Genomic DNA, 25690 nt, shown 5'->3' on the forward strand with positions numbered 1-25690 from the left:
AACTTAATTGAATGTTTATAATAAAATAATATAAATAAGAAACACAAGAAATCATATGTGGTATTGCTATTCAATCAAGTTCTTCACCATTAGGCATATATTTTATTTTGATAATGGTAATTTGATATAATTAAAATAGTAATAATAATCATGATATTTATTTTAACTGAAAATCTGTCTGACTGATGTGCAGTTTGAACTTAATGTTAATGTGTGTGTGGTTTCCAGCAGAGTATCATCCAGACAGACAGACTGACAGGAGGACTGACTCCACGGTAACACAACCTACTTCCTGGTTACCAACACCAGCTCTACCATGACCACCCCCCCCAGCTCGTTCCAGCAGGAGCCCCTGACCCCCCCCAGACCCCCCCACTCCTCCCTGAAGCCCAACCAGGTGGGTCAAGTGGTTCTGTATGGTGTACCCATCGTCTCCTTGGTGATTGACCATCAGGAGCGGTTGTGTCTGGCCCAGATCTCCAACACTTTGCTGAAGAACTACAGCTATAACGAGATCCACAACCGCCGCGTGGCGCTGGGTATCACCTGTGTTCAGTGCACCCCTGTCCAGCTGGAGATCCTGAGGCGAGCTGGTGCCATGCCCATCTCCTCCCGCCGCTGTGGCATGATCACCAAGCGAGAGGCAGAGCGGCTGTGTAAGTCCTTCCTGGGGGAGAACAACCCCCCCAAACTGCCTGACAACTTCGCCTTTGATGTGTCACACGAGTGTGCCTGGGGTAGTCGTGGTAACTTCATCCCAGCTCGCTACAACAGCAGCAGAGCCAAGTGCATCAAGTGTTCCTACTGCAGCATGTACTTCTCTCCTAACAAGTTCATCTTCCACTCTCACCGTACTCCTGAAGCCAAGTACACCCAGCCGGACGCTGCTAACTTCAACTCCTGGAGACGCCACCTGAAGCTGTCAGATAAAACCCCTCCTGATGACCTGGCGTTTGCCTGGGAGGACGTGAAGGCCATGTTTAATGGTGGCAGCAGGAAGCGGTGTCTACCCTCATCTCACTGCTCCCCCATGGGGCCGGGGAAGGTTGTGAACTCTGGTCTGCCCCACATGATGACCCCTGACCTGGTCCAGAAGAGGAGCCGCTTCGAGGAGGAGGAGGACCTGGATGGAAGCAGCCTGTCTCCCCATAAGAACCCTCGCAGCTACCCGGTGATCCCTGTGCCCAGTAAAGGGTTCGGCATGCTGCAGAAGTTCCCCCCCACCTCCCTGTTCCCCAACCCTTACTCCTTCCCAGCCTTCAGCCTCTGTCAGCAGAAGAAAGATGACAGTGAGGTGGCTGGAGGACAGAAGAACACTGGTCTATCAGGTCTGCTGTGGCCCGGTCGTAAAGACACCTTCTACCCTCCGTTCTGCATGTTCTGGCCCCCTAGGGCCGCTGGGGGCCTCCCAGTTCCCACCTACCTGCAGCCACAGCCGTCCGTCAACACCCTATCCTCATTGGCCGAGAGCCCTTCCCTCAGGCAGGCCTTCCTCGACCTATCAGAGCCCTCACAGCCAAGGGCAGGGCCAGACATGAGGGCCACACCCAGGTCAGGCCTGTTTGACCCTGACTCCTCCCCCCTGACCTCTGACCTGCGCCCTGTGACCTCAGAGGGCTGGCTGAAGCTGCTGGATGTCCCGTCTCTCCAGGCCAGGAAAGCCTCCTACCACTCAGCCTTCCGACCCGTCGTCAAGGATGCAGAGAGCATCGCCAAGCTCCATGGAAACCTGGAGGAGTTTGGTTCGGATCGCCACCTGTCCCCCGCCACCAGCTGCAGCTACGCCTCTGAGAGTGGAGGAGAAGGGGAGGAAGAGGGAGAGGGAGGAGAGAGTGAGGAGGAAGGAGAGGTGGATGTGGAGACCAAGCAGGATGAAGAGGAAGAGGAAAGCTTCAACAGACCAACCCCACCACAGACACACAGCAGCCTGCACCTCCGAGGGCTGACCGAAGGATCAGGAACATGGGAGAGAGCAGAGAAAGAGGCTGTCACCTTCCCCTGCAGCCCTGCAGATCCCAGCCAGGACCAGAGCAGCAGTAGCCTGCCTGCCTCTCCTCCTGCTCCCCCTGCGAGCCTCACACTCTCTCTCCCCAGCCCCACACACACACCACTGCCACTGGAGGACCAGGCCTACAAAAATGTAAATATTCCCTTAAGGCACTTTAACTAATTATTATTTAATTGGCGCTGTAGGCTGGCTGATGTAATATGCATAAAGAGATTGATAGTGGCGTCTCCCTGAAGAAATGAAACAGCCACAGTGCTCTGATCCCTGATAATAAGAACAGTCCGGTATTGTTTAATGGTCACATTATATCGGTTCTCTCCTTGTCACTTTCTGCCTGTTAGCCTTTCTAATCTGGAACCTGTCGACTCCACATTAACAAGGCTAAGGGAGTTGGTCCCCAACCAGGGGAAACAGTCCTGTTGTACTAATACAAGTGAGGAGACATTCACAGTCTAATAACAACACTAATGAAGAGACATTCACAGTCAAATAGTAACGTCAATGAGGGAGACATTCACAGTCTAATAACACTAATGAAGGAGACATTCACAGTCTAATAACAACACTAATGAAGAGACATTCACAGTCAAATAGTAACGTCAATGAGGGAGACATTCACAGTCTAATAACACTAATGAAGGAGACATTCACAGTCTAATAACAACACTAATGTGGGAGACATTCACAGTCTAATAACACTAATGAAGGAGACATTCACAGTCTAATAACAACACTAATGAGGGAGACATTCACAGTCTAATAACACTAATGAGGGAGACATTCACAGTCTAATAACAACACTAATGTGGGAGACATTCACAGTCTAATAACAACACTAATGAGGGAGACATTCACAGTCTAATAACACTAATGAGGGAGACATTCACAGTCTAATAACAACACTAATGTGGGAGACATTCACAGTCTAATAACACTAATGAAGGAGACATTCACAGTCTAATAACACTAATGAAGAGACATTCACAGTCTAATAACAACACTAATGAGGGAGACATTCACAGTCTAATAACACTAATGAAGAGACATTCACAGTCTAATAACAAAACTAATGAAGAGACATTCACAGTCTAATAACACTAATGAAGAGACATTCACAGTCTAATAACAAAACTAATGAAGAGACATTCACAGTCTAATAACACTAATGAAGAGACATTCACAGTCTAATAACACTAATGAAGAGACATGCACAGTCTAGTAACAAAACTAATGAGGGAGACATTCACAGTCTAATAGTAACTGATGAGAGAGACGGTCCTGCTGTATTGATGCTACAGGTTCAGTATGGGAGTGAAACACTTGGAATAGTAACACTACAGGCTTCCCATTGGATAGTAACACTACAGGCTTCCCATTAGATAGTAACACTACAGGCTTCCCATTGGTTAGTAACACTACAGGCTTCCCATTGGTTAGTAACACTACAGGCTTCCCATTGGTTAGTAACACTACAGGATTCCCATTGGATATTAACACTACAGGCTTCCCATTGGATAGTAACACTACAGGCTTCCCATTGGATAGTAACACTACAGGCTTCCCGTTGGATAGTAACACTACAGGCTTCCCATTGGTTAGTAACACTACAGGCTTCCCATTGGTTAGTAACACTACAGGATTCCCATTGGATAGTAACACTACAGGCTTCCCATTGGATAGTAACACTACAGGCTTCCCGTTGGATAGTAACACTACAGGCTTCCCATTGGATAATTAAACTACAAGCTTCCCATTGGATAATTACACTACAGGCTTCCCATCGGATAATAACACTACAGGCTTCCCATTGGTTAGTAAGACTACTGGCTTCCCATTTGATAGTAACACTACAGGTATCCCATTGGATAGTAACACTACAGGCTTCCCATTGGTTAGTAACACTACAGGCTTCCATTGGTTAGTAACACTACAGGCTTCCCATTGGATAGTAACACTATTGGCTTCCCATTGGATAGTAACACTACAGGATTCCCATTGGATAGTAACACTACAGGCTTCCCATTGTTTAGTAACACTACAGACTTCCCATTGGTTAGTAACACTACAGGCTTCCCATTGGATAGTAACACTACAGGCTTCCCATTGGATAGTAACACTACAGGCTTCCCATTGGATAGTAACACTACAGGCTTATATTAAGAGTGTTCATGATAGACAAAATTAGAACAAAAGGAGAATTGTTCCACTCCATTGACTCTTCAAGTCTGTGAAGGCCAGAAGCTATTCTAGTGCACACCAGCATTCTCTATCCCAGGACACCAGTGGTTCTATTGTGGGTAGCATTATTAGACTCCATCTCGGTTTGATATGTACAAGCTAAAACCTCTGTCTTTCTCTGTGTTCTCAGACTCATAAAAGCAGAGACCATGGACTGCCTGTTTACACAACCAAAGAAAACTCCAACATAGCTCGTGAGTAGCATTACCTCCTCATCTTATTGGTTTGAAGACATCGGTTCCTTTCTACCAGTTTTCTGTGTGCAGGTGACCAAATCAACTCAACTCATAAACAGATGAATGAATGTCCTTCTACTCTCCTCTTCCTCTCTCATTCTCCTCTTGATGAAAACAAAGAGCCCAGCAGTTTCTTTGTATCAGAGACAGAATCATCTGGCCCAGAGTACTGGAGAGAGACGACAGGTAAAACCTCTACTATAATATCTAACTGTTTAATCAAGACAGATACAACCTCTACTATAATATCTAACTGTTTAATCAAGATAGATAAAACCTCTACTATAATATCTAACTGTTTAATCAAGACAGATACAACCTCTACTATAATATCTAACTGTTTAATCAAGACAGATAAAACCTCTAATATAATATCTAACTGTTTAATCAAGACAGATACAACCTCTACTACAATATCTAACTGTTTAATCAAGACAGATAAAACCTCTACTATAATATCTAACTGTTTAATCAAGACAGATACAACCTCTAATATAATATCTAACTGTTTAATCAAGACAGATAAAACCTCTACTATAATATCTAACTGTTTAATCAAGATAGATAAAACCTCTACTATAATATCTAACTGTTTAATCAAGACAGATAAACCTCCTCTGCCATATCTAACTTTTCTAACTGATTTATCAAGACAGATAAAACCATCACTATAATAGGACATTTATCTAGACAAGGAGAAGAGCAGACTCATTCTCCTCTCACAGACCATACTGTAGGTTTACGGATTACTAGAGATACATAAATAGATGGAATAGCTGATAGACTGTGCAAAGGAACATCGGCTGTTTCCAGTGTTCCAATGTGGTCCAGAATGTTTTGTAGATTGTGTTCTACAGGGGGCCATTACAGTTCTAGAATGTGTTCTACAGGGGGCCATTACAGTTCTAGAATGTGTTCTACAGGGAGCCATTACAGTTCAACAAGACAATCAGCTCAACACAGGGAAGGTGACAATCTCCATCTCAACAATATCAAACCCATATAATTGCCTTTTCCCTTGGCAAAACCTTTCATTACAAAGATCACATCTTATTGCCTTTTATATCTGTCACAGAGACATTAAAAGGGTTTTATGACATCTATGCCAACATTCTTATTATGTAGCCCATAATGATATCCTCACATAATGTAGAATTTATTTCAAAAAATTACACGAAACAAATTAAATGAGACCACCTTTGTCTGATTGCTAAACGTCTCCCTGGGCGATGGACGACGTGATTAGACGTTCTGATTCCAAAGACTCTCAGACTCTGTCTTAAGGAGAGGGCTGTTTCTTGGGAGAAAAATAATCTAATTTTCCATTTATGTAATGCAAACTGCCTTGGCTTTGACTATTCACGGTTAATTGACTGTCAAACGAGGTTGTTATCCTGAGGCACTGTCTGCTGATTTGCTTGTCAAATGAGACAGAGAGAGGAGAGGAGCGAGAGCGCGAGAGCAGGCCGTTCCAAATGAGGGAAGTGTTGGGAGGCTTAAGGAGGCAAGACATGAAATGACTAGAGAGGGAAAGAGAGAGGGAGAGAGAGAGAGATGGAGAGAGGGGGAGATTATACATACAGAGAGGGAGAGAGCGAGGGGGAGATTATATACACAAATGTGCTGGATCGCTTCATTTAAGCCATTTGATTTGCCACATTGTCAGAATTCAGACACAAACACACAAGACATTTTCAGGTTCATAGATGAAGAAATCAGGCCATAATGGAAACGACACTAACATTGTAGAAGAGTGATAGAACAATATGGTTATCATGGTTACAGGACTACAGTAATACAAATCCACTGTTAAAAAACGCAGCACGGCTACAGACACTATAGACTGCAGACAGAACAATAGCTTTTACAGGCAACATAATAACAAAAATATTGTTTCAAGTGAATGATATTTCAAGCATTTTAGGGAAAGTATTTAATTAACGCATTCACCAAGTGGTTTAATTAGTTATTTACATGATCAAGCATTTTCCATGTTTATTGATTGGTTTATAGCATAATGCAACAACATATTGTCTGATCGATATATTCAGTAAAATGAATAGCGGGCACGATTATAATGAGATTATTAGTGCAGTTTGACATTTAACATTTACAAACATGTGGTTCTATATGGAATGCAATGACCATTGAGAATGTAAATGACAGTAGTTCTCTGAGAACACAGCAGACAGGGCAATAGAAGATCAAAGCCCATCAAGGATCCAGACAGGTGGAAATACGCAGTTAGACTGACACCTACAGGCCAATGGTTACATTGCAATCAGAGGACTACAGCTTATTGGAGGGATAATATAACTCACTGTCCTATTGAGTGCTTGATTCATACTCAAAAGGTATTTTCTTTCCTCCTTTCCAGGGGATCAAACACAAGATGGAAGTTCCCCTGTTCCACTAAAGGAGGATGTTGAGAACATGGAGAAAGAGGAACTCCAGAAGGTTCTATTGGAACAGATCGATCTACGAAGACGACTAGAACAGGAGTTCCACGCTCTGAAGGGAAACTCCCCCTTCCCTGTCTTCCGTAGGTCTACCTCTCTGTCTCTACCCCTAACCCTTCATATCCTAACCCTTCATACCCAAACCCTAACAATTCATACTCTAACCCTTCATACCCTAACCCTTCATATCCTAACCCTTCATACCCTAACCCTAACCCTTCAAATACTAACCCTTCATACCCTAACCCTTCATACTCTAACCCTTCATACTCTAACCCTTCATACTCTAACCCTTCATATCCTAACCCTTCATATCCTAACCCTTCATACCCTAACCCTAACCCTTCATATCCTAACCCTTCATACCCTAACCCTTCATATCCTAACCCTTCATACCCTAACCCTTCATACCCTAACCCTTCATACCCAAACCCTTCATACCCAAACCCTTCATACTCTAACCCTTCATACCCAAACCCTAACCCTTCAAATACTAACCCTTCATACCCTAACCCTTCATACTCTAACCCTTCATACTCTAACCCTTCATACTCTAACCCTTCATACCCTAACCCTTAATATCCTATCCCTTCATACCCTAACCCTTCATACTCTAACCCTTCATACCCTAACCCTTCATATCCTAACCCTTCATACCCTAACACTAACCCTTCATACCCTAACCCTTCATACCCTAACCCTAACCCAAACCCCACATACCCTAATCCTTCATATCCTAACCCTTCATACCCTAACCCTAACCCTTCATACCCTAACCCTTCATATCCTAACCCTTCATACCCTAACCCTAACCCTTCATACCCTAACCCTTCATACCCTAACCCCTCATACCCTAATCCTTCATACCCTAACCCTTCATACCCTAACCCTTCATATCCTAACCCTTCATACCCTAACCCTTCATACCCTAACCCCTCATATCCTAACCCTTCATACCCTAACCCTTCATACCCTAACCCCTCATACCCTAACCCTTCATACCCAAACCCTAACCCCATCAAATACTAACCCTTCATACTCTAACCCTTCATACCCTAACCCCTAACCCCTCATACCCTAACCCCTCATACCCTAACCCTAACCCAAACCCCTCATACCCTAACCCTTCATATCCGAACCCTTCATACCCTAACCCTTCATACTCTAACCCATCATACCATAACCCTTCATAAATTAACACTTCATACCCTAACCCTAACCCTTCATACCCTAACCCCAACCCCTCATACCCTAACCCTTCATATCCTAACCCTTCATAACCTAACCCCTCATAACCTAACCCTAACCCTTCATACTCTAACCCTTCATACCCTAACCCTAACCCTTCATACTCTAACCCTTCATACCCAAACCCCTCATAACCTAACCCTAACCCTTCATACTCTAACCCTTCATACCCTAACTCCTCATACCCTAACCCTAACCCTTCAAACTCTAACCCTTCATACCCCAACCCCAACCTTGACCCCAACCCCTCATACCCTAACCCTTCATATCCTAACCCTTCATAACCTAACCCTTCATATCCTAATCCTTCATACCCTAACCCCTAACCCCTCATACCCTAACCCCTCATACCCTAACCCTTCATACCCTAACCCAAACCCCTCATAATCTAACCCTTCATACCCTAACTCTTCATAATCTAACCCATCATATCCTAACCCCTCATACCCTAACTCTTCATACCCAAACCCTAACCCTTCAAATACTAACCCTTCATAGTCTAACCCTTCATACCCTAACCCCTAACCCCTCATACCCTAACCCCTCATACCCTAACCATAACCCAAACCCCTCATACCCTAACCCTTCATATCCGAACCCTTCATACCCTAACCCTTCATACTCTAACCCATCATACCATAACCCTTCATAAATTAACACTTCATACCCTAACCCTAACCCTTCATACCCTAACCCTAACCCCAACCCCTCATACCCTAACCCTTCATATCCTAACCCTTCATAACCTAACCCCTCATAACCTAACCCTAAGCCTTCATACTCTAACCCTTCATACCCTAACCCTAACCCTTCATACTCTAACCCTTCATACCCCAACCCATCATACCCTAACCCTTCATATCCTAACCCTTCATAACCTAACCCTTCATATCCTAATCCTTCATACCCTAACCCCTAACCCCTCATACCCTAACCCAAACCCCTCATAACCTAACCCTTCATACTCTAACCCTTCATAATCTAACCCATCATACCCTAACCCCTCATACCCTAACCCTAACCCTTCATATCCTAACCCTTCATATCCTAACCCTTCATACCCTAACCCTTCATACTATAACCCCTCATACCCTAACCCCTCATACCCTAACCCCTCATACCCAAACCATAACCCTTCATACTATAACCCTTCATATAACCCTTCATACCCTAACCCCTCATACCCTAACCCCTCATACCCTAACCCCTCATACCCTAACCCCTCACACCCTAACCCCTCACACCCTGACTGTTACCCTCAACACACTAACCTTATTCCATGAATCCCAAATAATTTCCTCATTATCTGGGAGTGTAATTGTGAACTGAATGTACTTTTATCCATCCCAGATCATTTCCAGGACCAGATGAAGCGAGAACTATCGTACAGAGAGGAGATGGTGCAGCAGCTACAGATGGTCAGATCACATACTACTATACCATTACATTTATTCTACACTGTCTGACCCTAACCCCTACTACACTGTCAGACCCTAACCCCTACTACACTGTTACAATCTCTGACCCTAACCCCAACTACACTGTCTGACTCTAACCCCTACTAAACTGTTACACTGTCTGACCCTAACCCCAACTACACTGTCTGACCCTAACCCCAACTACACTCTCTGACCGGAACCCCTACTACACTGTCTGACCCTAACCCCAACTACACTGTCTGACCCTAACCCCTACTACACTGGTACACTGTCTGAACCTAACCCCAACTACACTGTCTGACTCTAACCCCTACTACACTGTCTGACCCTAACGTCTTCTACACTGTCTGACCCTAACCCCTACTACACTGTCTGACCCTAACCCCTACCACACTGTCTGACCCTAACCCCTACTACACTGTCTGACTCTAACCCCTACTACACTGTCTGACTCTAACCCCTACTACACTGTCACACTGTCTGACCCTAACCCCAACTACACTGTTACACTGTCTGACCCTAACCCCTTCTACACTGTCTGACCCTAACCCCTACTACACTGTCTGACCCTAACCCCTACTACACTGTCTGACTCTAACCCCTACTACACTGTCTGACTCTAACCCCTACTACACTGTCACGCTGTCTGACCCTAACCCCAACTACACTCTCTGACCCTAACCCCTACTACACTGTCTGACCCTAACCCCTACTACACTCTCTGACCCTAACCCCTACTACACTGTCTGACCCGAACCTCTTCTACACTGTCTGACCCTAACCCCTACTACGCTGTTACACTGTCTGACCCTAACCCCAACTACACTGTCTAACCCTAACCCCTACTACACTGTCTGACCCGAACCTCTTCTACACTGTCTGACCCTAACCCCTACTACTCTGTTACACTGTCTGACCCTAACCCCAACTACGCTGTTACACTGTCTGACCCTAACCCCAACTACACTGTTACACTGTCTGACCCTAACACCAACTACACTGTCTAACCCTAACCCCTTCTACACTGTCTGACCCTAACCCCTACTACACTGTTACACTGTCTGACCCTAACACCAACTACACTGTCTGACCCTAACCCCAACTACACACTCTGACCTTAACCCGTACTACACTGTCTGACCCTAACCCCTACTACACTGTCTGACCCTAACCCCAACTACACTGTCTGATCCTAACCCCTACTACACTGTCTGACCCTAACCCCTACTACACTGTTACACTGTCTGACCCTAACCCCAACTACACTGTCTGACTCTAGCCCCTACTACACTGTCTGACCCTAACCCCTACTCCACTGTCTGACTCTAACCCCTACTACACTGTCTGACCCTAACCCCTACTACACTGTCTGACCCTAACCCCTACTACACTGTCTGACCCTAACCCCGTCTACACTGTCTGACCCTAACCCCTACTACACTGTCTGATCCTAACCCCTACTACACTGTCTGACCCTAACCCCAACTACACTGTTACATTGTCTGACCCTAACCCCAACTATACTGTCTGACCCTAACCCCTACTACACTGTTACACTGTCTGACCCTAACCCCAACTATACTGTCTGACCCTAACCCCAACTACACTGTCTGACCCTAACACCTACTACACTGTCTGACCCTAACCCCAACTATACTGTCTGGCCCTAACCCCAACTATACTGTCTGACCCTAACCCCTACTACACTGTCTGACCCTAACCCCTACTACACTGTCTGACCCTAACCCCAACTATACTGTCTGGCCCTAACCCCAACTATACTGTCTGACCCTAACCCCTACTACACTGTTACACTGTCTGACCCTAACCCCAACTACACTGTCTGACCCTAACCCCTACTACACTGTCTGGCCCTAACCCCAACTATACTGTCTGGCCCTAACCCCTACTACACTTTCTGACCCTAACACCTACTACACTGTCTGACCCTAACCCCTACTACACTGTCTGACCCTAACCCCTACTATACTGTCTGACCCTAACCCCAACTATACTGTCTGGCCCTAACCCCAACTATACTGTCTGGCCCTAACCCCTACTACACTGTCTGACTCTAACCCCTACTACACTGTCTGACCCTAACCCCTACTACACTGTCTGACCTTAAACCCTACTACATTGTCTAACCCTAACCCCAACTACACTGTCTGACCCTAACCCCAAATACACTGTCTGACCCTAACCCTGTCTACACTGTCTGACCCTAACCCCGTCTACACTGTCTGACACTAACCCCAACTACACTGTCTGACCCTAACCCCTACTACATGGTCTGACCCTAAGCCCTACTACACTGTCTGACCCTAACCTCAACTACACTGTCTGACCCTAACCCCTACTACACTGTCTGACCCTAACCTCAACTACACTGTCTGACCCTAAACCCTACTACACTGTTACACTGTCTGACCCTAACCCCTACTACACTGTCTGACCCTAACCCCTACTACACTGTCTGACCCTAACCCCTACTACACTCTCTGACCCTAACCCCTACTACACTGTCTGACCCTAACCCCTACTACACTGTCTGACACTAACCCCAACTACACTGTCTGACCCTAAACCTTAATACATGGTTTGACCCTAACCCTTACTACACTGTCTGACCTTAGCCCCTACTACACTGTCTGACCCTAACCCCTACTACACTGTCTGACCCTAACCCCAACTACACTCTCTCACCCTAACCCCTACTACACTGTCTGAACCTAACCCTTACTACACTTTCTGACCCTAACCCCTAATACACTGTCTGACCCTAACCCCTACTACACTGTTACACTGTCTGACTCTAACCCCAACTACACTGTCTGACCCTAACCCCTACTACACTGTCTGACCCTAACCCCATCTACACTGTTACACTGTCTGACCCTCACCCCTACTACACTGTCTGACCCTAACCCCATCTACACTGTTACACTGTCTGACCCTAACCCCAACTATACTGTCTGGCCCTAACCCCTACTACACTGTCTGACCCTAACCCCTACTACACTGTTACACTGTCTGACCCTAACCCCAACTATACTGTCTGGCCCTAACCCCTACTACACTGTCTGACCCTAACCCCTACTACACTGTCTGACCCTAACCCCTACTACACTGTCTGACCCTAACCCCTACTACACTGTCTGACCCTAACCCCTACTACACTGTCTGACCCTCACCCCTACTACACTGTCTGACCCTAACCCCTACTACACTGTCTGACCCTAACCCCTACTACACTGTTACACTGTCTGACCCTAACCCCAACTATACTGTCTGGCCCTAACCCCTACTACACTGTCTGACCCTAACCCCTACTACACTGTCTGACCCTAACCCCTACTACACTGTCTGACCCTAACCCCTACTACACTTTCTGACCCTAACCCCTACTACACTGTCTGACCCTAACCCCTACTACAATGTCTTATCCTAACCCCTACTACACTGTGTGACTCTAACCCCTACTGCACTGTTACAATGTCTGACCCTAACCCCAACTACACTGTCTGACCCTAACCCCTACTACACTGTCTGACCCTAACCCCTACTACACTGTCTGACCCTAAGCCCTACTACACTGTCTGACCCTAACCCCAACTACACTGTTACACTGTCTGACCCTAACCCCAACTACACTGTCTGACCCTAACCCCTTCTACACTGTCTGACCCTAACCCCTACTACACTGTCTGACCCTAAGCCCTACTACACTGTCTGACCCTAACCCCAACTACACTGCCTGACCCTAACCCCTACTACACTGTCTGACCCTAACCCCTACTACACTGTTACACTGTCTGACCCTAACCTCTACTACACTGTCTGACCCTAACCCCTACTACACTGTCTGACCCTAACGCCTACTACACTGTCTGACCCTAACGCCTACTACACTGTCTGACCCCAACCCCACCTACACTGTCTAAAACAAACCCCTACTACACTGTTACACTATCTGACCATAACCCCTACTACACTGTCTGACCCTAACCCCTACTACACTGTCTGACCCTAACCCCTACTACACTGTCTAACACTAACCCCTGCTACACTGTCTGACCCTAACCCCTACTACACTGTCTAACCCTAACCCCTACTACACTGTTACACTATCTGACCATAACCCCTACTACACTGTCTGACCCTAACCCCTACTACACTTTTACACTGTCTGACCCTAACCCCAACTACACTGTTACATTGTCTGACCCTAACCCCAACTACACTGTCTCACCCTAACCCCTACTACACTGTCTGACCCTAACCCCTACTACACTGTTACACTGTCTGACCCTAACCCCAACTACACTCTCTGACCCTAACCCCTACTACACTGTCTGACCCTAACCCCTACTACACTGTCTGACCCTAACCCCTACTACACTGTCTGACCCTAACCCCTACTACACTGTCTGACCCTAACCCCTACTACACTGTCTGACCCTAACCCCTACTACACTGTCTGACCCTAACCCCTACTACACTGTCTGACCCTAACCCCTACTACACTGTCTGACCCCAACCGCAACTACACTGTTACATTGTCTGACCCTAACCCCTACTACACTGTCTGACCCCAACCCCAACTACACTGTTACATTGTCTGACCCTAACCCTTACTACACTATCTCACCCTAACCCCTACTACACTGTCTGACTCTAACCCCAACTACACTGTCTGACCCTAACCCCAACTACACTGTTACACTGTCTGACCCTAACCCCTACTACACTGTCTGACCCTAACCCCAACTACACTGTCTGACCCTAAACCCTACTACACTGTCTGACCCTAACCCCAACTACACTGTTACACTGTCTGACCCTAACCCCTACTACACTGTCTGACTCTAACCCCAACTACACTGTCTGACCCTAACCCCTACTACACTGTCTGACCCTAACCCCTACTACACTTTCTGACCCTAACCCCTACTACACTGTCTGACCCTAACCCCTACTACACTGTCTGACCCTAACCCCTACTACACTGTTACACTGTCTGACCCTAACCCCAACTACACTGTTACACTGTCTGACCCTAACCCCTACTACACTGTCTGACCGGAACCCCAACTACACTGTCTGACCCTAACCCCTACTACACTGTTACACTGTCTGACCCTAACCCCTACTACACTGTTACACTGTCTGACCCTAACCCCTACTACACTTTCTGACCCTAACCCCTACTACACTGTCTGACCCTAACCCCTACTACACTTTCTGACCCTAACCCCTACTACACTGTTACACTGTCTGACCCTAACCCCTACTACACTGTCTGACCCTAACCCCTACTACACTTTCTGACCCTAACCCCTACTACACTGTTACAATGTCTGACCCTAACCCCTACTACACTGTCTGACCCTAAACCCTACTACACTGTCTGATCCTAACCCCTACTACACTGTGTGACTCTAACCCCTACTGCACTGTTACAATGTCTGACCCTAACCCCAACTACACTCTCTGACCCTAACCCCTACTACACTGTCTGACCCTAACCCCTACTACACTGTCTGACCCTAACCCCTACTACACTGTCTGACCCTAACCCCATCAACACTGTTACACTGTCTGACCCTAACCCCAACTACACTGTCTGACCCTAACCCCTTCTACACTGTCTGACCCTAACCCCTACTACACTGTCTGACCCTAAGCCCTACTACACTGTCTGACCCTAACCCCAACTACACTGCCTGACCCTAACCCCTACTACACTGTCTGACCCTAACCCCTACTACACTGTTACACTGTCTGACCCTAACCTCTACTACACTGTCTGACCCTAACCCCTACTACACTGTCTGACCCTAACGCCTACTACACTGTCTGACCCTAACGCCTACTACACTGTCTGACCCCAACCCCAACTACACTGTCTAACCCTAACCCCTACTACACTGTTACACTATCTGACCATAACCCCTACTACACTGTCTGACCCTAACCCCTACTACACTGTCTGACCCTAACCCCTACTACACTGTCTAACCCTAACCCCTGCTACACTGTCTGACCCTAACCCCTTCTACACTGTCTAACCCTAACCCCTACTACACTGTTACACTATCTGACCATAACCCCTACTACACTGTCTGACCCTAACCCCTACTACACTTTTACACTGTCTGACCCTAACCCCAACTACACTGTTACATTGTCTGACCCTAACCCCAACTACACTGTCTCACCCTAACCCCTACTACACTGTCTGACCCTAACCCCTACTACACTGTTACACTGTCTGACCCTAACCCCAACTACACTGTCTGACCCTAACCCCTACTACACTGTCTGACCCTAACCCCTACTACACTGTCTGACCCTAACCCCTACTACACTGTCTGACCCTAACCCCTACTACACTGTCTGACCCTAACCCCTACTACACTGTCTGACCCTAACCCCTACTACACTGTCTGACCCTAACCCCTACTACACTGTCTGACCCTAACCCCTACTACACTGTCTGACCCCAACCGCATCTACACTGTTACATTGTCTGACCCTAACCCCTACTACACTGTCTGACCCCAACCCCAACTACACTGTTACATTGTCTGACCCTAACCCTTACTACACTGTCTCACCCTAACCCCTACTACACTGTCTGACTCTAACCCCAACTACACTGTCTGACCCTAACCCCAACTACACTGTTACACTGTCTGACCCTAACCCCTACTACACTGTCTGACCCTAACCCCAACTACACTGTTACACTGTCTGACCCTAACCCCTACTACACTGTCTGACTCTAACCCCAACTACACTGTCTGACCCTAAACCCTACTACACTGTCTGACCCTAACCCCAACTACACTGTTACACTGTCTGACCCTAACCCCTACTACACTGTCTGACTCTAACCCCAACTACACTGTCTGACCCTAACCCCTACTACACTGTCTGACCCTAACCCCTACTACACTTTCTGACCCTAACCCCTACTACACTGTCTGACCCTAACCCCTACTACACTGTCTGACCCTAACCCCTACTACACTGTTACACTGTCTGACCCTAACCCCAACTACACTGTTACACTGTCTGACCCTAACCCCTACTACACTGTCTGACCGGAACCCCAACTACACTGTCTGACCCTAACCCCTACTACACTGTTACACTGTCTGACCCTAACCCCTACTACACTGTTACACTGTCTGACCCTAACCCCTACTACACTGTCTGACCCTAACCCCTACTACACTGTCTGACCCTAACCCCAACTACACTGTCTGACCCTAACCCCTACTACACTGTCTGACCCTAACCCCTACTACACTGTCTGACCCTAACCCCTACTACACTGTCTGACCCTAACCCCTACTACACTGTCTGACCCTAACCCCTACTACACTGTCTGACCCTAACCCCTACTACACTGTCTGACCCTAACCCCAACTACACTGTTACACTGTCTGACCCTAACCCCTACTACACTGTCTGACCCTAACCCAACTACACTACACTGTCTGACCCTAACCCCTACTACACTGTCTAACCCTAACCCCTACTACACTGTCTGACCCTAACCCCTACACTACACTGTCTGACCCTAACCCCTACTACACTGTTACACTGTCTGACCCTAACCCCTACTACACTGTCTGACCCTAACCCCTACTACACTGTTACACTGTCTGACCCTAACCCCAACTACACTGTTACACTGTCTGACCCTAACCCCAACTACACTGTCTGACCCTAACCCCTACTACACTGTCTGACCCTGTCTGACCCTAACCCCTACTACACTGTTACACTGTCTGACCCTAACCCCTACTACACTGTCTGACCCTAACCCCTACTACACTGTCTGACCCTAACCCCTACTACACTGTCTGACCCTAACCACTACTACACTGTCTGACCCTAACCCCTACTACACTGTCTGACCCTAACCCCTACTACACTGTCTGACCCTAACCCCTACTACACTGTTACACACTGTCTGACCCTAACCCCTACTACACCTAACCCCAACTACACTGTTACACTGTCTGACCCTAACCCCTACTACACTGTCTGACCCCTACTAACCCCAACTACACTGTCTGACCCTAACCCCCTACACTGTTACACTGTCTGACCCTAACCCCAACTACACTGTTACACTGTCTGACCCTAACCCTGACCCTAACTACACTGTCTGACCCTAACCCCAACTACACTGTCTGACCCTAACCCCTACTACACTGTCTGACCCTAACCCCTACTACACTGTTACACTGTCTGACCCTAACCCCTACTACACTGTCTGACCCTAACCCCTACTACACTGTCTGACCCTAACCCTACTACACTGTCTGACCCTAACCCCAACTACACTGTCTGACCCTAACCCCTACTACACTGTCTGACCCTAACCCCTACTACACTGTCTGACCCTAACCCTACTACACTGTCTGACCCTAACACTGTTACACTGTCTGACCCTAACCCCTACTACACTGTCTGACCCTAACCCCTACTACACTGTCCGACCCTAACCCCTACTACACTGTCTGACCCTAACCCCAACTACACTGTTACACTGTCTGACCCTAACCCCTACTACACTGTCTGACCTAACCCCAACTACACTGTCTGACCCTAACCCCTACTACACTGTCTGACCCTAACCCCAACTACACTGTTACACTGTCTGACCCTTACCCCTACTACACTGTCTGACCCTAACCCCTACTACACTGTCTGACCCTAACCCCTACTACACTTTCTGACCCTAACCCCTACTACACTGTTACACTGTCTGACCCTAACCCCTACTACACTGTCTGACCCTAACCCCTACTACACTGTCTGACCCTAACCCCTACTACACTGTTACACTGTCTGACCCTAACCCCTACTACACTGTCTGACCCTAACCCCTACTACACTGTCTGACCCTAACCCCCTACACTGTTACACTGTCTGACCCTAACCCCTACTACACTGTTACACTGTCTGACCTGTCTGACCCTAACCCCTACTACACTGTCTGACCATAACCCCAACTACACTGTCTGACCCTAACCCCTACTACACTGTCTGACCCTAACCCCAACTACACTGTCTGACCCTAACCCCCTACTACACTGTCTGACCCTAACCCCTACTACACTGTCTGACCCTAACCCCTACTACACTGTCTGACCCTAACCCCTACTACACTGTCTGACCCTAACCCCCCTAACCCCTAACTACACTGTCTGACCTAACCCCTAACACTGTCTGACCCTAACCCCTACTACACTGTCTGACCCTAACCCCTACTACACTGTCTGACCCTAACCCCTACACTACACTGTCTGACCCTAACCCTAACACTGTTACACTGTCTGACCCTAACCCCTACTACACTGTCTGTTAACCCCAACTACACTGTCTGACCCTAACCCCTACTACACTGTCTGACCCTAACCCCAACTACACTGTCTGACCCTAACCCCTACTACACTGTCTGACCCTAACCCCTACTACACTGTCTGACCCTAACCCCTACTACACTGTCTGACCCTAACCCCTACTACACTGTCTGACCCTAACCCCTACTACACTGTCTGACCCTAACCCCTACTACACTGTCTGACCCTAACCCCTACTACACTGTCTGACCCTAACCCCTACTACACTGTCTGACCCTAACCCCTACTACACTGTCTGACCCTAACCCCTACTACACTGTCTGACCCTAACCCCTACTACACTGTCTGACCCTAACCCCTACTACACTGTCTGACCCCAACCCCAACTACACTGTTACATTGTCTGACCCTAACCCTTACTACACTGTCTCACCCTAACCCCTACTACACTGTCTGACCCTAACCCCAACTACACTGTCTGACCCTAACCCCAACTACACTGTTACACTGTCTGACCCTAACCCCTACTACACTGTCTGACCCTAACCCCAACTACACTGTTACACTGTCTGACCCTAACCCCTACTACACTTTCTGACCCTAACCCCTACTACACTGTCTGACCCTAACCCCTACTACACTGTCTGACCCTAACCCCTACTACACTGTTACACTGTCTGACCCTAACCCCAACTACACTGTTACACTGTCTGACCCTAACCCCTACTACACTGTCTGACCGGAACCCCAACTACACTGTCTGACCCTAACCCCTACTACACTGTTACACTGTCTGACCTAACCCCCTACACTGTAACCCCTACTACACTGTTACACTGTCTGACCCTAACCCCTACTACACTGTCTGACCCTAACCCCTACTACACTGTCTGACACTAACCCCTACTACACTTTCTGACCCTAACCCCTACTACACTGTTACACTGTCTGACCCTAACCACTATTACACTGTCTGACCCTAACCCCTACTACACTTTCTGACCCTAACCCCTACTACACTGTTACACTGTCTGACCCTAACCCCTACTACACTGTCTGACCCTAACCCCTACTACACTTTCTGACCCTAACCCCTACTACACTGTTACACTGTCTGACCCTAACCCCTACTACACTGTCTGACCCTAACCCCTACTACACTGTCTGACCCTAACCCCTACTACACTGTCTGACCCTAACCCCTACTACACTGTCTGACCATAACCCCAACTACACTTTGTGACCCTAACCCCTACTACACTGTCTGACCATAACCCCAACTACACTGTCTGACCCTAACCCCTACTACACTGTTACACTGTCTGACCCTAACCCCTACTACACTGTCTGACCATAACCCCAACTACACTGTCTGACCCTAACCCCTACTACACTGTTACACTGTCTGACCCTAACCCCTACTACACTGTCTGACCCTAACCCCTACTACACTGTCTGACTCTAACCCCTACTACACTGTCTGACCCTAACCCCTACTACACTGTCTGACCCTAACCCCTACTACACTGTCTGACCCTAACCTACTACTACACTGTTACACTGTCTGACCCTAACCCCTACTACACTGTTACACTGTCTGACCCTAACCCCTACTACACTGTCTGACCATAATCCCAACTACACTGTCTGACCCTAACCCCTACTACACTGTCTGACCATAACCCCAACTACACTGTGTGACCCTAACCCCTACTACACTGTCTGACCCTAACCCCTACTACACTTTCTGACCCTAACCCCTACTACACTGTCTGACCCTAACCCCTTCTACACTGTCTGACCCTAACCCCTACTACACTGTCTGACCCTAACCCCTACTACACTGTTACACTGTCTGACCCTAACCCCTACTACACTGTCTGACCCTAACTCCTTCTACACTGTCTGTTAACCCCACTGTCTGACCCTAACCCCTACTACACTGTCTGACCCTAACCCCTACTACACTGTCTGACCCTAACCCCTACTACACTGTCTGACCCTAACCCCAACTACACTGTCTGACCCTCACCCCTACTACACTGTCTGACCCTAACCCCTACTACACTGTCTGACCCTAACCCCTACTACACTGTCTGACCCTAACCCCAACTACACTGTCTGACCCTAACCCCTACTACACTGTCTGACCCTAACCCCTACTACACTGTCTGACCCTAACTCCTTCTACACTGTTACACTATCTGACCCTAACCCCAACTACACTGTCTGACCCTAACCCCTACTACACTGTCTGACCCTAACCCCTACTACACTGTTACACTGTCTGACCCTAACCCCTACTACACTGTCTCACCCTAACCCCAACTACACTGTTACACTGTCTGACCCTAACCCCTACTACACTGTCTGACTCTAACCCCAACTACACTGTCTGACCCTAACCCCTACTACACTGTCTGACCCTAACCCCTACTACACTTTCTGACCCTAACCCCTACTACACTGTCTGACCCTAACCCCTACTACACTGTCTGACCCTAACCCCTACTACACTGTTACACTGTCTGACCCTAACCCCAACTACACTGTTACACTGTCTGACCCTAACCCCTACTACACTGTCTGACCCTAACCCCTACTACACTGTCTGACCCTAACCCCTACTACACTGTTACACTGTCTGACCCTAACCCCTACTACACTGTTACACTGTCTGACCCTTACCCCTACTACACTTTCTGACCCTAACCCCTACTACACTGTCTGACCCTAACCCCTACTACACTTTCTGACCCTAACCCCTACTACACTGTTACACTGTCTGACCCTAACCCCTACTACACTGTCTGACCCTAACCCCTACTACACTTTCTGACCCTAACCCCTACTACACTGTTACACTGTCTGACCCTAACCCCTACTACACTGTCTGACCCTAACCCCTACTACACTTTCTGACCCTAACCCCTACTACACTGTTACACTGTCTGACCCTAACCGCTACTACACTGTCTGACCCTAACCCCTACTACACTGTCTGACCCTAACCCCTACTACACTGTCTGACCATAACCCCAACTACACTTTGTGACCCTAACCCCTACTACACTGTCTGACCATAACCCCAACTACACTGTCTGACCCTAACCCCTACTACACTGTTACACTGTCTGACCCTAACCCCTACTACACTGTCTGACCATAACCCCAACTACACTGTCTGACCCTAACCCCTACTACACTGTTACACTGTCTGACCCTAACCCCTACTACACTGTCTGACCCTAACCCCTACTACACTGTCTGACTCTAACCCCTACTACACTGTCTGACCCTAACCCCTACTACACTGTCTGACCCTAACCCCTACTACACTGTCTGACCCTAACCCCTACTACACTGTTACACTGTCTGACCCTAACCCCTACTACACTGTTACACTGTCTGACCCTAACCCCTACTACACTGTCTGACCATAATCCCAACTACACTGTCTGATCCTAACCCCTACTACACTGTCTGATTCTAACCCCAACTACACTGTCTGACCCTAACCCCTACTACACTTTCTGACCCTAACCCCTACTACACTGTCTGACCCTTACCCCTACTACAATGTCTGACCCTAACCCCTACTACACTGTCTGACCCTAACCCCTACTACACTGTCTGACCATAACCCCTACTACACTGTCTGACCCTAACCCCTACTACACTGTCTGACCCTAACCCCTACTACACTGTCTGACCCTAACCCCTACTACACTGTCTGACCCTAACCCCCTACACTGTTACACTGTCTGACCCTAACCCCTACTACACTGTCTGACCCCAACCCCAACTACACTGTTAACCCCATACACTGTCTGACCTTAACCCCTACTACACTGTCTGACCCCAACCCCAACTACACTGTTACATTGTCTGACCCTAACCCTTACTACACTGTCTCACCCTAACCCCTACTACACTTTCTGACTCTAACCCCAACTACACTGTCTGACCCTAACCCCAACTACACTGTTACACTGTCTGACCCTAACCCCTACTACACTGTCTGACCCTAACCCCAACTACACTGTTACACTGTCTGACCCTAACCCCTACTACACTTTCTGACCCTAACCCCTACTACACTGTCTGACCCTAACCCCTACTACACTGTCTGACCCTAACCCCTACTACACTGTTACACTGTCTGACCCTAACCCCAACTACACTGTTACACTGTCTGACCCTAACCCCTACTACACTGTCTGACCGGAACCCCAACTACACTGTCTGACCCTAACCCCTACTACACTGTTACACTGTCTGACCCTAACCCCTACTACACTGTTACACTGTCTGACCCTTACCCCTACTACACTTTCTGACCCTAACCCCTACTACACTGTCTGACCCTAACCCCTACTACACTTTCTGACCCTAACCCCTACTACACTGTTACACTGTCTGACCCTAACCCCTACTACACTGTCTGACCCTAACCCCTACTACACTTTCTGACCCTAACCCCTACTACACTGTTACACTGTCTGACCCTAACCTCTACTACACTGTCTGACCCTAACCCCTACTACACTGTCTGACCCTAACCCCTACTACACTGTCTGACCCTAACCCCTACTACACTGTCTGACCCTAACCCCTACTACACTGTCTGACCATAACCCCAACTACACTGTCTGACCCTAACCCCTACTACACTGTTACACTGTCTGACCCTAACCCCTACTACACTGTCTGACCATAACCCCAACTACACTGTCTGACCCTAACCCCTACTACACTGTTACACTGTCTGACCCTAACCCCTACTACACTGTCTGACCCTAACCCCTACTACACTGTCTGACTCTAACCCCTACTACACTGTCTGACCCTAACCCCTACTACACTGTCTGACCCTAACCCCTACTACACTGTCTGACCCTAACCCCTACTACACTGTTACACTGTCTGACCCTAACCCCTACTACACTGTTACACTGTCTGACCCTAACCCCTACTACACTGTCTGACCATAATCCCAACTACACTGTCTGATCCTAACCCCTACTACACTGTCTGATTCTAACCCCAACTACACTGTCTGACCCTAACCCCTACTACACTTTCTGACCCTAACCCCTACTACACTGTCTAACCCTAACCCCTACTACACTGTCTGACCCTAACCCCTACTACACTGTCTGACCATAACCCCAACTACACTGTGTGACCCTAACCCCTACTACACTGTCTGACCCTAACCCCTACTACACTTTCTGACCCTAACCCCTACTACACTGTCTGACCCTAACCCCTTCTACACTGTCTGACCCTAACCCCTACTACACTGTCTGACCCTAACCCCTACTACACTGTTACACTGTCTGACCCTAACCCCTACTACACTGTCTGACCCTAACTCCTTCTACACTGTTACACTGTCTGACCCTAACCCCTACTACACTGTCTGACCCTAACCCCTACTACAATTTCTGACCCTAACCCCTACTACACTGTCTGACCCTAACCCCAAATACACTGTCTGACCCTCACCCCTACTACACTGTCTGACCCTAACCCGTACTACACTGTCTGACCCTAAACCCTACTACACTGTCTGACCCTAACCCCAACTACACTGTCTGACCCTAACCCCTACAACACTGTCTGACCCTAACCCCTACTACACTTTCTGACCCTAACCCCTACTACACTGTCTGACCCTAACTCCTTCTACACTGTTACACTATCTGACCCTAACCCCAACTACACTGTCTGACCCTAACCCCTACTACACTGTCTGACCCTAACCCCTACTACACTGTTACACTGTCTGACCCTAACCCCTACTACACTGTCTCACCCTAACCCCAACTACACTGTTACACTATCTGACCCTAACCCCAACTACACTGTCTGACCCTAAACCCTACTACACTGTCTTACCCTAACCCCAACTACACTGTCTGACCCTAACCCCTACTACACTGTCTGACGTTAACCCCTACTATACTGTCTGACAGTGAGGAGTAAAATGCTAGGAACTGCTGTAATGTGATTATTAGTTTTTGAACTTGGTAGTTTATATTAATTTTCAAAATATGATATCATTATTATATGATCATACTTTTAAAACTATGTTATTTAATGAAAACATTTCAATATATCAATAATCCCATTCTGATGAATCCAATTCTGATGAATCCTATTTTGATGAATCCTATTCTGATGAATCCTATTCTGATGAATCCTATTCTGATGAATCCTATTCTGATGAATCCTATTCTGAATACTCCTAATCTGATTAAACCTATTCCGATTAACCCTATTCCGATTAACCCTATTCCGATTAACCCTATTCCGATTAATCCTATTCTGATTAAGCCTATTCTGATTAATCCTATTCTGATCAAGCCTTTTCTGATCAAGCCTTTTCTGATCAAGCCTTTTCTGATCAAGCCTTTTCTGATGAATCCTATTCTGAATACTCCTAATCTGATTAAACCTATTCCGATTAACCCTATTCCGATTAACCCTATTCCGATTAATCCTATTCTGATTAATCCTATTCTGATTAATCCTATTCTGATTAATCCTATTCTGATTAAGCCTTTTCTGATCAAGCCTTTTCTGATGAATCCTATTCTGAATACTCCTAATCTGATTAAACCTATTCTGATTAATCCTATTATGATTAAGCCTATTATGATTAAGCATA

The 25690-nt window shown here is 47.3% G+C and overlaps 1 protein-coding gene across 1 annotated transcript in view; it reads left to right on the plus strand.

Annotated features, from left to right (window-relative positions):
• The first annotated feature begins 316 nt into the window (after nucleotides 1–316).
• Nucleotides 317–25690, plus strand: part of LOC135516940 (SKI family transcriptional corepressor 2-like) — a 32320-nt gene continuing 6946 nt past the window's right edge. Inside the window, exons 1-5 of the mRNA XM_064941005.1 lie at nucleotides 317–2140; nucleotides 4377–4437; nucleotides 4588–4668; nucleotides 6860–7024; nucleotides 9540–9607. Of these exons, the coding sequence (XP_064797077.1) occupies nucleotides 317–2140; nucleotides 4377–4437; nucleotides 4588–4668; nucleotides 6860–7024; nucleotides 9540–9607 (2199 nt within the window). The remainder of the gene's footprint in view (nucleotides 2141–4376; nucleotides 4438–4587; nucleotides 4669–6859; nucleotides 7025–9539; nucleotides 9608–25690) is intronic.

Source organism: Oncorhynchus masou, chromosome 28 (assembly GCF_036934945.1).
Source record: "Oncorhynchus masou masou isolate Uvic2021 chromosome 28, UVic_Omas_1.1, whole genome shotgun sequence".
Classification (NCBI taxonomy): domain Eukaryota; kingdom Metazoa; phylum Chordata; class Actinopteri; order Salmoniformes; family Salmonidae; genus Oncorhynchus; species Oncorhynchus masou.